Source organism: Macaca mulatta, chromosome 3 (genome assembly GCF_049350105.2).
Source record: "Macaca mulatta isolate MMU2019108-1 chromosome 3, T2T-MMU8v2.0, whole genome shotgun sequence".
Classification (NCBI taxonomy): Eukaryota; Metazoa; Chordata; class Mammalia; order Primates; family Cercopithecidae; genus Macaca; species Macaca mulatta.
This window is the reverse complement of record NC_133408.1, coordinates 51,679,032-51,694,506: the sequence shown is the minus strand read 5'-3', so window position 1 is coordinate 51,694,506 and position 15,475 is coordinate 51,679,032. Positions and strand designations below refer to the sequence as shown.

At 46.9% G+C, this 15,475-nt stretch overlaps 1 protein-coding gene and 4 long non-coding RNA genes across 6 annotated transcripts in view; 2 read left to right on the top strand and 3 right to left on the bottom strand.

Annotated features, from left to right (window-relative positions):
• Positions 1 to 13,887, bottom strand: part of EIF4H (eukaryotic translation initiation factor 4H) — a 26,518-nt gene extending 12,631 nt beyond the window's left edge. The window contains exon 1 of one of the 2 annotated variants that reach the window (XM_015133336.3): positions 13,801 to 13,887. In XM_015133336.3, coding sequence (XP_014988822.1) covers positions 13,801 to 13,859 — 59 coding nt within the window. In that variant the 5' untranslated portion in view covers positions 13,860 to 13,887. 2 annotated transcript variants of the gene reach the window in all.
• LOC144339755 (uncharacterized) lies at positions 4,351 to 10,101 on the bottom strand. Its single transcript, XR_013415130.1, has 2 exons — positions 10,012 to 10,101; positions 4,351 to 4,504 (listed from the first exon to the last, which is right to left on the bottom strand). It is a non-coding gene; the product is annotated as an uncharacterized LOC144339755 (long non-coding RNA).
• On the bottom strand, positions 8,478 to 9,929 carry LOC144339772 (uncharacterized). The gene is made up of 2 exons (XR_013415147.1): positions 9,798 to 9,929; positions 8,478 to 9,545 (listed from the first exon to the last, which is right to left on the bottom strand). It is a non-coding gene; the product is annotated as an uncharacterized LOC144339772 (long non-coding RNA).
• LOC144339771 (uncharacterized) lies at positions 9,239 to 13,166 on the top strand. Its single transcript, XR_013415146.1, has 2 exons — positions 9,239 to 9,353; positions 10,131 to 13,166. It is a non-coding gene; the product is annotated as an uncharacterized LOC144339771 (long non-coding RNA).
• Positions 13,801 to 15,475, top strand: part of LOC144339802 (uncharacterized) — a 24,465-nt gene continuing 22,790 nt past the window's right edge. Inside the window, exon 1 of the long non-coding RNA XR_013415178.1 lies at positions 13,801 to 15,023. This is a non-coding gene — a long non-coding RNA (uncharacterized LOC144339802). The remainder of the gene's footprint in view (positions 15,024 to 15,475) is intronic.

Genomic DNA, 15,475 nt, shown 5'->3' with positions numbered 1-15,475 from the left:
ACAACCAAAGACCTGCTCAAAGTCATCCTCTTTGCAGGGGAAATATTAACACACATCTCAGAGAGCAACTGGGTCTTTCATCTACATACTGCTAGAAACACAACGGAAATTCCACTTCTTCCTGAAGAACTTCCAGGTGTCTTGCAGACAAACACTATTTAGTAAAGCATGTTTCTAAAGTAGAAGGGTCAACCAAGCTGTGATGATTCTTAGATGGTAAAAAAAAAAAATTTTAAGTTTCCGAATTCACAATTCTGGTACTTTCCAATAGGAAGTTCCACGTTCTGTTCTAAGACCACCAGAAAACAGGTTTACAAGTGAATTGCATCCTACTTGCCCACTTCTCCCATTTTTCTGGGTCTAGTAAATGTGACTTATTTTGCATTTCAATAACCTTCCCCAATAGTACTTTATCGCTGGTATCTCCAAAACTATATATCCTAAAATATTTTCAATAAGACACTATTTAGGACTGGATAATAAATACATGAGTTACAGTATAAGGTCGGGCCCAGTGGCTCATGCCTGTAATCCCAACAGTTTGGGAGGCTGAGGCGGGAGGATCACTTAAGGTAAGCAGTTCAAGACCAGCCAGGGCAACACAGTAAGACCCCATCCCTATAAAAAATACAAAAAATTAGCTGGGAGTGATGGTCCACACTTGTAAGTCCCAAGCTACCTGGGAGGCTGAGATGGGAGGATCACCTAAGCCCAGGAGGCCGTTGCTGCAGTGACCTGTGATGGCGCCACTGCACTCCAGCCTGGGTGACAGAGAGAGACTGTCTCCTATAGAAAAAAAAAGAAAAAAAAAAAAAAAGCCAGGCGCGATGGTTCATGCCTGTAATCTCAGCACTTTGGGAGGTCAAGGTGGACGGAACACCTGATGCCAGAAGTTCAAGACCAGCCTGGCCAACATGGTGAAACTCTGTCTCTACAAAAAATACAAAAATTAGCTGGGTGTGGTGGCACACACTTGTAATCCCAAGCTACTTCAGAGGCTGAGGTGGAGCTTGCAGTGAGCTGAGACTGTGTCACTGCACTCCAGCCTGGGCTACAGAGCCAGACTCCATCTCAACAACAACAACAACAACAACAAAACACAAACAAATGAAAAACAAGACACAGTATAAACGTGTTGAAAACCATGAAAACAGAGGGTGAATGTTAAAAAAAAAAACTTTAAATTCGTTACTCAACTTTAAACATCTAGCAACGTGTAATGATGTTAAAGACTGCTTGGTATGTAAGCAGCTCACAGCTGTGTGGGGCATATAAAACACGCGTATATATGCAGGTATGTTTCTGTGTATAAATGTGTAACATATACATAAAAACTAAAAAGGAGGGTGAGGATGAAGAGAGATGAAAAACTCTCAGTGTTTGATATAGTTGCTGAGTAAGGAAAATGGAGGTGCGAAGGCTTGCTAATTGTGCTTGAACTTACAGAGTAGAGGAACGGTGGAACTGAGATCAGGCCAGACTTGACCCCTGACTGAGCATCGGAAGCCCACGTGAATGCCATTAAGATGATGGGGCACTGCTACAAATGCACTAGGATAGGAAGGTGGCTCTGGCTTTGGAAAAGATAGAGAAATCTAGTTTGGGGCAATCCATTTTTGAAAAATTAGCATATTACCAAATGGCAGCACCTAACAGCTAACTGGTGATATAATTCTGGAGCAAAGATACACCAAAGCCCACCAAATTGCTCAACTCACTCGTGCCTCACAAAACCACCAGTGGCTTAATACCCTAGACTTTCCAATAATTACCAAAACAGTCCTAAATATTCCCATACCCTACCTGATGTAGTCCCTTCTCCAGGTCTTCGGCACTTTTTACCTTTTCATCCCATTCAATCAAATCACTAGGGGGCAGCGGGGCTGGGCCATGGAGGCAGACTTCACTCAAGCTAGCACGGATGAAGTGTCCACTGTGTGACAGTCACTTGAGACACAAACCCCAGGGTGTCCATCACATAGGATGACACAGATCTGTTACCCACCAATTCATTTACAAAAATCAAATGTCAGAAAATGCTGAGCTAAAATGTCTGACGCATTTCACGAGATTCAAGTTTGGGGGACAGGCCAGGCGCGGTGGCTCAAGCCTGTAATCCCAGCACTTTGGGAGGCCGAGACGGGCGGATCACGAGGTCAGGAGATCGAAACCATCCTGGCTAACACGGTGAAACCCCGTCTCTATTAAGAAATACAAAAAACTAGCCAGGCGAGGTGGCGGGCGCCTGTAGTCCCAGCTACTCGGGAGGCTGAGGCCGGAGAATGGCGTGAACCCGGGAGGCGGAGCTTGCAGTGAGCTGAGATCTGGCCACTGCACTCCAGCCTGGGCGACAGAGCGAGACTCCGTCTCAAAAAAAAAAAAAAAAAAGTTTGGGGGATTACTATCTAAACAAACAAGCTGTGCTTCGTGAAATTCAGCACCTTCCTACACATCAGTAACAACACGGGAGAACAGATGCGCCTGACACCTTAGCTAGCTTGATGGAGGGCCTCTGCCAAATTACCTCTGTACCTACGTTTTCTTGTCTATTATTTTTCAAATATTGATTTTATAAAGTTTAAAACTGACCATAAAAACATTTCATAAGTACCAATTGCTATATAAAGGTTTAACAATTCTACCATGCTCCTGGGTAGACCGACAGGCTTGAGGCTACACTGGGCTGGCAGGAGTGTGTGTAGAAAAGGAACAGATCAGCAGAGCGTGCCAATTCAGGACACCTGAAGTCAAGGTCTGTGCTGCAAACTCCCTGCCACTACTGAGCAGTGTCCTTTCTACTGCCCATTAGGGACAGTCTATTGATCATGAAAGATTAATGTAATCAATTACAGCCTCAGTAATTTAGGAAATCCCACTCTCAGCTCCAAGTGTGACTAAAATCCTTGACAGGCGAATCACTTTTCCTTACTCAAATCAACCACATATCTGCGTGTCTACGAAGGGTGGAGAGGGTGTAGAGAAGGCACAAACTTAAGACCCAGTTTCTGCCCTCAAGGAGCTGATAACTTGGAAAGGAGAAACTACATCACAAGCAAAGGACTGCAAAAAATCCAGGAGACAGCAATGAGAACAGTCTCTCCGGGGTGGAGCAATTGGGAGCCAGGATATACAGCACAGCAGAGAGCAACAGAAGCGGGACTCCACTTCCAGATGGCAGATGGGGCCAATACTGAACCCTTAGGATGAGACAGAAAAGATCTGTAGGTGTCAAAGGAGACTGAGAGGGTAACTATAAAAAGAAGCCAATGTAAAGAGTAGATGTTATGAGGGTAGGGATGTGATCCAGTAAGTAGATGCAACAGAAAGTCGAGTGCTCAAGGCTGGGCACAGGCATGTGGCTCTGGCCTGTAGTTCCAGCACTTTGGGAGGCTGAGGCGGGAGAATCGCTTGTCAAGTGGGCAACAGGGCAAGACCATTCCTCCAACTTATGAGACACGTCTCATTTAATCCTCCCAACAGAGGAGTTTCTAGCTCTCATTTGGGGAAAGTAAGGCTCAGGAGGGTAAAGTAGCGTAAACCAAAGAAAATGACTGGGCAGACGCCACAGCTCACACCTGCACTCCTGGCACTTTGGGAGGCCAAGGTAGGGAGATCACTTGAGCTCAGGAGTTTGAGACCAGCGTGGGGAACATGGCAAAACCCCGTATCTACAAACAGGTAACGTTTGGGATTTTGACAATCATCAAAAATGGTTAAGCTCTCAAAGGTCAAGCCTTTATTTGATAAATACCATTTATACTACCTATTATAAACCGTAACAGTATAGAGAAGAGCGGTCACTTAAAAACAAAGAGTAGTAGCTAATGGGTATACAGAACAGGTCACTATATTATGCTTTGGTTCATGTTTTAAATTTTCTACATTTTTCTGTAAAGTTTTGCATATTCAAACAATCCAACTATACAAAGTCATCTTTGCAAAAACTGGGAAAAACTGAACACTGGGTACTGGAAAAACTGTTGGTTAAAGAAAAAACAAACAAAAAAAAAACTTAAGCCCTTATCTGTTAGAAACATACTCAAGTATGAAAAGCATGTAAGAGGCTGGGTGTGGTGGCTCACGCGCCTGTAATCCCAGCACTTTGAGAGGCTGAGGCAGGTGGATCACGAGGGCAGGAGTTCAAGACCAACCTGGCCGGCCAACATGGTGAAACTCCATCTCTACTAATAATACAAAAATTAGCTGGGCACGGTGGCAGGCACCTGTAATCCCAGCTACTCGGGAGGCTGAGGGGGGAGAATTGCTTGAACCCAGTTTGGAGGGGCGGGGGATGGGGGAGGCGGAGGCTGCAGTGAGCTGAGATTGCGCCACTGCACTCCAGCCTGGGAGGCAGAGTGAGACTCCATCTCAAAAAAAAAAAAAAAAAAAAAAACAAAACAAAACAAAAAAAAAAACGCTGGGCTCGGTGGCTCACGCCTATAATCCCAGCACTTTGGGACGCTGAGGTAGGCAGATCACCTGAGGTCAGGAGTTCGAGACCAGCCTGACCAACATGGAGAAACCCTGTCTCTGCTAAAAATACAAAATTTGCCGGGCGTGATGGCGCATGCATGTAATCCCAGTTACTCGGGAGGCTGAGGCAGGAGAATCCCTTGAACCCAGGAGGCGGAGGTTGTTGAGCCGAGATCGCGCCATTGCACTCCAGCCTGGGCACCAAGAGCAAAACTGTCTCAGAAAAAAAAAAAAAGAAACAAAGAAAACTATATAAGATATATCTACTACGGTAGTCATAAAATTTGAAAAAAAAAATTGCTCTGAGGTATGTAATATATTTACCAACACAAAGATGAGGATTAAAATTAAAAAAATAAATAAAAACTATTTTAGAATGATAGGTGGCTAGGATTAGCCTTAAATTATCCTAGCCCACACCTCCACCCAAAAGTAGGGAAGACAGATGTAACAGAAATAGCCAAAATGTTTATGAGGTTAAAACTGGGAAAGGAATTGAGTTGTTGAATGGGTATCGAGTTTCTGTTTGGATTATGAAAAGGTTCTGGAACTAGATAGTGGCAATGGTTACACAACACTATGAAGGTATTCCATGCCACTAAACGGTATACTTAAAAATGGTTGAGGCTGGGTGTGGTGGCTCATGTTTGCAATCCCAGCACTTTACGAGGTCAACACGGGAGTATCCCTTGAGGCTACTTCAAGACCAGCTTAGGCAACAAAGGAAGACCCCAGTCTACAAAACAAAACAAAACAAAAAAACTAGCTGGGGCGGGGCAGGGTGGCTCAAGCCTATAATCCTAGCACTTTGTGAGGCCAAAGCAGGTGGATCACTTGAGGTCACGAGTTCGAAACCAGCCTAGCCAACATGATGGAACCCCGCCTCTACTAAAAATACAAAAAAATTAGCCAAGTGTGATAGCAGGTGCCTGTAATCCCAGCTACTCAGGAGGCTGAGGAAGGAGAATCGCATGCACCCGGAAGGCAGAGGTTGCAGTGAGCCAAAATAACGCCACTGCACTCCAGCCTGTGCGACAGAGCAAGCCTCCGTCTCAAAAAAAAAAAAAAAGGCCGGGCGCGGTGGCTTAAGCCTGTAATCCCAGCACTTTGGGAGGCCCAGACGGGCGGATCACGAGGTCAGGAGATCAAGACCATCCTGGCTAACACGGTGAAACCCCATCTCTACTAAAAAAAATACAAAAAACTAGCCGGGCGAGGTGGCGGGCGCCTGTAGTCCCAGCTACTTGGGAGGCTGAGGCAGGAGAATGGCGTAAACCTGGGAGGCCGAGCTTGCAGTGAGCTGAGATCCGGCCACCACACTCCAGCCTGGGCGACACAGCGAGACTCCATCTCAAAAAAAAAAAAAAAGCACTAGCCGGGCTAGTTTGAAGTTATACTGAGCCATGATTGTGTCGCTGCACTCCAGCCAGGATTGGGGGGGGTGGTGGGGAGGTTGAAATGGTAAACTGCTATGTATATTTATTACAGGAAAAAGAAAACTATGGCCGCGGTGGCTCACGCCTGTAATCCCAGCACTTTGGGAGGCCGAGGCGGGCAGATCACGAGGTCAGGAGATAGAGACCATCCTGGCTAACACTGTGAAACCCCGTCTCTACTAAAAATATAAAAAATTAGCCGGGCGTGGTGGCGGACGCCTGTAGTCCTGGCTACTTGGGAGGCTGAGGCAGAAGAATGGCATGAACCTGGGAGGCAGAGCTTGCAGCGAGCCAAGATTGCGCCACTGCACTCCAGCCTGGGTGACAGAGTGAGACTGTCTCAAAAAAAAAAAAAAAAAAAAGAGAGAAAAAAAAACTAAATAATGGCTACATTAGAGTTCCAAATACTAGTCTCTACCTTTGTTTACATATTAAAACGTTAACTTTTTTTTTTTTTTTTTTTTGAGACGGAGTCATGCTCTGTCGCCCAGGCTGGAGTGCAGTGGCCGGATCTCAGCTCACTGCAAGCTCCGCCTCCCGGGTACACGCCATTCTCCTGCCTCAGCCTCCCAAGTAGCTGGGACTACAGGCGCCCGCCACCTCGCCCGGCTAGTTTTTTTTTGTATTTTTTAGTAGAGACGGGGTTTCACTGTGTTAGCCAGCATGGTCTCGATCTCCTGACCTCGTGATCCGCCCGTCTCGGCCTCCCGAAGTGCTGGGATTAAGGCTTGAGCCACCGCGCCCGGCCAACGTTAACTTTTAAATGTTAGAAAAGTGAAGGACTAGAAAATTCCAGCCCAGTCTAGACCCACTGATATTCTTCCATTAACAAAAAAGTATTTAGGGATGGGCACAGTGGCTCACATCTGTAATCTCAGTACTTTGGGAGGCCGAGGCAGGATTGCTTGAGCCCAGGAGCTTGAGACCAGCCTGGACAACACAGCGAGACCCTGTCTCTATTAAAAAACAATTATTTAGCTCAAGCAACAGTTCTTTACATGTGTGCAGTCTCTGAAGAAGGCCAAGATGTAATCCTTTGGTCCTATTCTGGCCTCGAGGGCCACACCTTTCTTCCATTCAGCAGTCCGAGAGACTTAAGAGCTGCTGTATCACTGCTGCTAAGGCTTCTTTCAAAGGTCCTCAACACTGAAGCTGCGCAGCCCTTCCTGCTAAGATGAAGTTTCAGAGCCTGGCCATCCTGACTATTACCTGCTTCTTCATAGGCTCCAGTGTGCTGATGCCTTAAAATATGGTTCCTAGAATGGTTCACAATATTCCACATTTATAAAGCAAACACCTATACTGATCTCACAACAGGTCTTTGCATTAATACAAACCAAGGCAGGGGCACCAAACTGCATTACTCATGCTTTTGCACCATGCACTTGAAGTATTTAAAACAGGAAGAAAAATCACAGCTTCAATTAGGAATATCCTTGGTAAAGCAGTAAAAATGAATCATGACCCACTTTTTAATACCCTATGTTATGAAACACGCAAAGCACTTCTGCTGCATACACAAGCACGATGGCTGCTCCAGGAACAGCGCTTGAGCTACAAGCTGAACTAGCTGTTCTTTCTATAGAACAGCATTTTTCACCTGAAGGGAGCGACAACAAACTATGGTTATTCAGACATGGGTATTAGTTTTTTAAAAACGAAGTTACTCTGTTCCCTGAAGTAAAACAACAGTATTTGGGTTTGTTCGTTTGTTTTGCGACAGGGTCTTGCTTTGTTGCCCAGACTTGAGTGCAGTGGTGCAATCACTGCTCACTGCAGCCTCAACCTCCAGGACTCAAGTGATCCTCCAGCCTCAGCCTCCCAAGTAGGTGGGACTATAGGCATACTCCACCACACCCAGCTAATTTTATTTTTGAAAAGACCTTGTCCAGACTGGGCTAGAGTGTCCTCCTGCCATGACCTTCCAAAGTACTGGGATTACAGACATGTGCCTGGCCAAAGTAACAGTATTTGTTGCCAATGGTAGAAGTTAAGCTTTCAAGCAAGAGTTTCAGAAAACCTGTATCCATCAACATAAGCCTGACAGCCTTTCAATACTCACAGACTTTTCTAACATCTATGGTGAATGTGACTTTGATACTGTATAACAAAATGCTATCAACATTTGGAAGATCTGCATGGTTCTGCCTGGCTCAGTAAACAGGACTTTTCCAAATCACCAACACATTACAAATGTATGCACTGGTAAAGGATCCAGTTAGACACAGTACAAAATAAAGTGACTTTTTTTTTTTTTTTTTTTTTTTTTTGATACAGGGTCTCATCCTGTTGCCCAGGCTGGAATGCAGTGGTGCAATCTGGGCTCACTGCAAACTCCACCTCCCAGGTTCAAGCGATTCTGATTCTATCACTTCAGCCTCCCAAATAGCTGCGACTACAGGGGCCCACCACCACGCCCAGCTAATTTTTGTGTTTTTAGTAGAGATGGGATTTTGTCATGTTGGCCAGGCTGGTCTCAGACTCCTGACCTCAGGTGCTCAGCCCACCTCAGCCTCCCAAAGCCCTGGGGTTATAGGAGTGAGCCACCATGCCTGGTCAAATGATGAATTTTAATGTAAAAGTATTAAGAGTTTACTGGTAAGGTTTCAGGTTCCACATTGCAACTAACCTTCACAGAAACTACTGCTTACTGAGTTATGGTATAGAATCAAATATGAATATCCAGAATTATCTGATTATTCCTCCCATTTCCAACTACTTAATCTGTGCAAAGATTGGGCTGCTCCAAAAAAGTCAACCAAAGTAACACATTCCAAGAGTGGAGACAGATGCAGGTACAACAAACCAGTTGTACCCTATTAAGCCAGACATTTAGAAGGCTCCAAAAATGTGAGTACACATGAAAGACAGGGGAAGAGTGTGGAGAACAAAGGGAGGTGACGGCCCCCCTAGCCCTGTCCTGGAGGGCCATACTTAACCAGAGGCTTGTCAACCATGGAGCAGTCACACACTTGAGCACCTTCAGAAGGTCCTGATCAAGACGGAAAATCACATAAAACATGACACGGGGAAACTTCGAAGAACATTCAACTTACACAACTTACACAAAAGAAATCTTAGACGCACACACAGCTGTCACTAGGTTCTATCAAAATCACGCAATCACACTCATTTTGTGCCCGAGTGTGCAGGTCTAATCAGCTACACATGATGCGAAAGCAACCAGGCGGCAAATACTCTCCTGAACCTTCTAGGGGAAGCTGGAAACCAGAGTGTGATCCTGGACAGACATTCAGAGTCTGCTTTGTATGTTCTAAGCTTCCAGGGAGACTCCTTAAAATTGTGAAGTCTTTCCAGAACACTAAGCTTAATTTCTTTTCTTTCTTTTTGTTTTTTTTTTTTTTGGAGACGGTCTCACTCTGTCGCTCAGGTTGGAGGAGTGCAGTGACATGATCTCAGCTCACTGCAACCTCCACCTTCCTGGTTCAAGCCATTCTCCTGCCTCCGCCTCCCAAGTAGCTAAGATTACAGGTATGCGCCGCCACACCCGTTACCTTTTGTATTTTTAGTAGAGATGGGGTTTTGCCACGTTGGCCAGGGTGGTCTTGAACTCCTAGCCACAAGTGGTCCACCTGCTTTGGTCTTCCAAAGTGCTGGGATAACAGGCGTGAACCACTGCACCCAGCCACTAAGCTTAATTTCTAATAGAAATATAAATTGTGGCCGGGCGCGGTGGCTCACGCCAGTAATCCCAGCACTTTGGGAGGCCGAGACGGTCGGATCACGAGGTCAGGAGATCGAGACCATCCTGGCTAACACGGTGAAACCTCGTCTCTACTAAAACACACAAAAAAATTGGCTGGGTGTGGTAGCGGGCGCCTGTAGTCCCAGCTACTCGGGAGGCTGAGGCAGGAGAATGGCGTGAACCCGGGAGGCGGAGCTTGCAGTGAGCTGAGATCGTGCCACTGCACTCCAGCCAGGGCGACGAGCGAGACACCGTCTCCAAAAAAAAAAAAAAAAAAAAAGAAGAAGAAGAAGAAGAAATATAAATTGTAGGCTGGGTACTGGGGCTCACCTGTAATCCCAGCACATTGGGAGGCTGAGGCAGGAGGATCCCTTGAGCCTAGGGGCTTGAGACTACCCTGGGCAACATAAGGACAGTTTCTACAAAAAAAAACACAAAAATCAGCCGGGTGTGGTGGTGCACCCTGCAGTCCCAGCTAGTTGGGAGGCTGAGGTGGGAGGATGGCTTGAGCCTAGAAGGTCAAGGCTGCACTGAGCTATGCTTGCCACTGCACTCCAGCCTGGGTGACAGAGGGAGAGGATAGATAGATAGATTAGATAGATAGATAGATAGATAGATAGATAGATAGATAGATAGATAGGTAGGTAGGTAGGTAGATAGATAAATGTTTCTAACTCATACGTGGGGAAAATGAGGCTCAGAGAGGTGAAGGAACTTACTTCGGATCACACAACTAACACATGGCTGAACTGATAAAACTCTGGTCTGCCTTATTCCAAAGCCAGGACTTTTGCATCAACCTCTTAGCAGAGACCTCTTAGCAAATCCAAGTATTTCTAGTAACACTTTTCATAGAGGATAGTGGTTTGGAATTAAGCAGTGGAACACGTGGAGTGAAGAAAGAAGGATAACAAACCCAAACGACTTGACATTTGACAGGTAAACAGCATTTTAAAATAAGCTTTTCAACAGCTTTACAGGCCCTAGCATCAGTGAAAGCTAGCTGTAGTTTTTATACACTGTTTTCCTTCCTTTATATGTAAGTCTTAAAATATGCTTAGAGACAGGAAGTAGAATGGTGGTTGCCAGGGACCTCAGGGAAGGGGGGCAATAGGGAATTACTATTCAAAGGGGACAGGGTTTTAGTTTTACAAGCTGAAGAGTTAAGGAGCTGGACAGTGGTGATGATTTGTACATTACGAATACACTCAATACCCCTGAAATGTATACTGAAAAATGGGTAAAGTGACACATTTTATGTGTAGTTTGCCACCATAAAAAATTTGGATAAAAATATGCTCAGAAATTTAGACAGAGATGCTAAGCTTAAAGATTCAAAGGTTAGAATTCTAAACTCCTAGGCTGGGCGTGGTAGCTCATGCCTGTAATCCCAACACTTTAGGAGACGGAGGCGGGAGGATCGCTTGAGTCCAGGAGTTCAAAACCAGCCTGGGCAACATCGTGAAACCCATCTCTATTTAAAAAAGAATTTTTAACTCCCTAACTGAATCTTGATAAAGAATAAATTTGGAGTTTTGTCAGTTTTTAGATGGCACTATTTCAGCCACCTCAATTCTTGCCACCTCCAAGTTCCACCCTAATTCTCAGGATTGGTGGTTTTCCACTAAGTACCCATAGCTTTGTTGCAATTAGAAATGTAAAATCAGTATTACTCTGCACTTTACTGCCAATGGCAAATGAGAAACTGGAACCTCACAAAGATAATCTAGCAAACTGCAAAACAAAGTCCATTCAAGATCTGGTACAATCAACTCTTGATCATTTGGAATTCTGTTTTGATTTGCTTGCTGAACAATGCAATCCCTGATTCTCTCCCTGGCTGCTGGGGACATGCCTTTATAGGCTCGGTGGAAAAAAGCAGTGGTTCAATACTGTTTCCTGACAACTGCACTGGTTATTAAACACAACTACAAAATAAACTCACAAGGATGTATAATTACCAAACTATGTTTTAAGATTGTAACTGTTTTTAGATTTCAGGCCTACCATTTCTTTCACCTGTGACCCAAGTGATTTAGGGGTGAGATATATTAGCCTGTCTGAGGCATTTTAGACAAGGGAGAAGGTGCCTACACAAGTACCAAACAAAGCAGTATTAAAATTGCTTTCCATAGGTGGCAATCTTCTATGATGCTTAAGCACTGTAAAGCAGTGACATCTGTTCATGTGGACAAAATTATAATAGCTGAGGCCGGGCGAGGTGGCTCACGCCGGTAATCCCAGCACTTTGGGAGGCTGAGGCAGGAGAATCGCTTGAACTCAGGAGGCAGAGGTTGCAGTGATCCAAGATCGCACCATTGCACTCCAGTTTGGGCAACAAGAGCGAAACTCCATCTTCAAAAAGAAAACAACAACAACAACAAAAAACCACAAAAAACATATGTATAAATGAATACATAAATTCACCAACAGGTTTTTAAAACTACTTTTAAAAGTAGCAAAATTTTACGTACTTTTACATGAATATGAAGCCAAATAGAAAATTCCAAGTAGTCAGACATAGAAGATGCTTAACAGTAAAGAGACTTTCTATTAGGAAGTTTAAATGATGCTACCTAGAAGACTCTCCTATCAGTTTTTGGAGTATACCTGGGACAAATGGCTAATATTTTCATTTGCCTGTGGATATTTGAAATTAATAGCATCTTAACAGAAATTTACTTTTGATTGTTCCAGGTACTCCCCAAATGTTAAAATTTGACACCAGAAGAACTGGCAAATGTGTCTGAAGGAATAATTTTTTTTTAAATCCCCACACTCAGTTTAACAAGGCCACCTTATTGTAGTTCCAATGCAACTAAAATTTAAATTGATCGCACTGTTTAAGAATGTTTCTGGGTACTGTTGTGAACGTTTTTTGGAACTAGAAAAAAAAAAAACCCTAGTTATTAAATTTCGAAGTGACTTGAGAACAAATTTGATGTCTAGAAACCTACCCCAAAGGCGATAATTTCATGTCATCCAACATTTATTTCTTTTTTTATTAGCAAATAAAATGTTCTTTGGAATGACAATAGCTCCACCTACCCCAACACACTTCCACATTACAGTATCATGAATATTAGCTACACTCCTGCACTGAAACAAGCTTTTGTTTGAGCCGTTCCCAAACCAAGGTATTAAAAGCGACCATTCTTCAACAAACAAAGATACTTCTGGACTGCACCCCAAGAGACCGAACACCTCAGTGTGTACTATTGTGGTGTTATCCTGGGAAAGTAATCCTTTCTGCAAGAAAACACAAAGCCCAAGTGTGTCCTTGACAAATAGCAAGATGTTCATAGCCTATATTCTAACGAGGCAACTTGTATTTTTTTCTTGAAGTGCAGATTCCTGGAATTAAACACCAAGAGCTGTCTATTCAAAGATGTTTCTTTTAAGCAAGGTGTTTCAAATATACATAGTTGTCCGCATTTGACAACGATCAGGACGAGACTAAATGCGGTTTCTTCTCCAGGTCAGAGCGAGAAACCAGGGAGAAATAAAATTGTGCCAAAAAGCACGTAGCACCTGTCAAGGCACTGTGACCCAAGACAGATTAACACAAAGAAGCTACGATGGATTTGTTTCCATGGTCTCCCCCCGCCCGCAGGGAGTCGTACTATCCCCGGGCCAGAGCCGCCAAATCCCTGCCTCACACGTAAGGGGAAGGGAATTGCTCCTCTTGGCTTCCGACCTTCCCCAGTCGGCGGGCCTCATGGCGAAGGGGCCAGGGGCCTGCAGAGCGGGCAGACAACGGAGGGCCGCGAAAGGGGCCAGGACCGGAGCGGGACAGGCCGTGTGGCCCGCACCCCGGCGCCGCAGCTCAGCCCCGCGCCGGTCCTGCCGTAGGGGGGATGGGGCTTGAAGCGGCGCTAGTCTCCGGGCACTGGGAGCCGCCGCGGCCGAGGCAGGGCAAAAACCGACACGTTGTCGTTGGCGGGAAGCAGTGGAAGGGATCCGCCCCGCGCGCAAGACCCCGAGCACCCAGCCGCCGCCGCCCCGTCTCCGAGCGCGCCATTTCCAGGCCCCGGCCCTCCAGGCACCGCTCCTAGGCCTCCGCGGGCCCCCGGGCAGGCCCCCGCCTCCCGCCGCCCCGGCTGAGCGCAGGACTACCGCCACCTTGACGGCCCCGACTCCGCCGGTCCCGCAGCCCCCGCCGGGGCCCGCGCACGTTCGCCTCACCCTCTGCCGCCGCCGAAGCTGCTGTAGGCCCGATCGTCGTAGGTATCGAAGTCCGCCATTTGCCGTCTCCGCTCCGAGAGGAACCAGGGTGAGCGAGGAAGGACCCCGCAATATAACTCCCCCCGCCCCGCCGCCGGGGCTGTCCGCCGCGCCGCCTGATCGCAAATCCCTAGGACGCATGCACGCGCGCGCGCGCGCGCACGCACGGACGCTTGCCGCGCCGCGCCAGGCCCTGGGCCCACGGGCAGCTGCTTGCGCCGTGCGCTCTGCGGCCCACGTGGTGCGGCGGCGCCCCAGCTGGACGCCTGCCCCGCCGCCGCTGCCCATTATGTGCTGGCCCTGAGGCTGCACCCGCGGCTGCCTCCTATCCCCGCCGCGCCCCGCCCGTGCGCGCTGGCCTTCCGGGAGAGCCGGCGGGGAACTCCCTCTCCGGTTCGCCTGGAACCCTGCCTCTCGGCCTCCAGACCTGGCAGGGACCGCGGAGGCCTGTCACGCTTGGACCCGCAAGTGGTCCCCGGATGACACCCAAGTAAAGGCCGCCTCCTTCTCCAGGCAGGAGCTGGCCACACGATGAGGATGCCTCGGAAGGGGGTGCGAGGCGGTGGGATGCAGACTCGAATCCTGCCTTTCAGGGCTTACTAGCTGACTGGGTATTAGGGGGTTTTGAGAGGAGAGAGTATAGGTGGTCGGTGGCTTAGCAAGAGAGACTGCACATCTCGGTTTTTTGCGGAAGTCGTTGCCTTGGAAAAAGAATCGGATACTGATGTGGATTCCATCATCTGGCAATAACAAAACATGGTTGTGCAGTGGGAATTAATTACACGGGTAAATTTCCAGGTTTGTGAGTGAGATGGTGGTAATTGTGGGTGCCACAATGTTGACAAACCTTAATTATCTAGGCACACTTTAAAAGAACCTCATAGAATTGTCTTGTAATGTGTACCTAGGTATCTTACGCTTAACCATTACTTTTTATTATTTATTTATTTGTTCGTTGTTGAGACAGGGTCTAGCTCTGTCGCCCAGGTTGGACTGCTGTGGAACAATGGCAGCTCACCGCAGCCTTGACCTCTTGGGCTCATGCCATCCTCCCGCCTTGGCCTCTGGAGTAGCTAGAACTATAGGCGGGCAGTACCCCGCCTAATTTCCTTTTTTTTTGAGATGAAGTCTCAGGTTGGAGTGCAGTGATGCAATCTCGGCTCACTGCAACCTCCACCTCCTGCGTTCGAGCGATTCTCCCGCCTCTGCCTCCCGAGTAACTGGGATTGCACACGTGCACCACCACACCTGGCTAATTTTTTTTGTTTGTTTTGTTTTTTTTGAGACGGAGTCTTGCTCTGTCGCCCAGGCTGGAGTGCAGTGGCCGGATCTCGGCTCACTTCAAGCTCTGCCTCCCGGGTTCACGCCATTCTCCTGCCTCAGCCTCCCGAGTAGCTGGGACTACAGGCGCCCGCCACCTCGCCCGGCTAGTTTTTTTTTGTATTTTTTAGTAGAGACGGGGTTTCACCGTGTTAGCCAGGATGGTCTCTATCCCCTGACCTCGTGATCCGCCCGTCTCGGCCTCCCAAAGTGCTGGGATTACCGGCTTGAGCCACCGCGCCTGGCCTAATTTTTGTATTTTTAGTAGAGTCAGGGTTTCATCATGTTGCCCAGGCTGATCTTGAACTCTTGACCT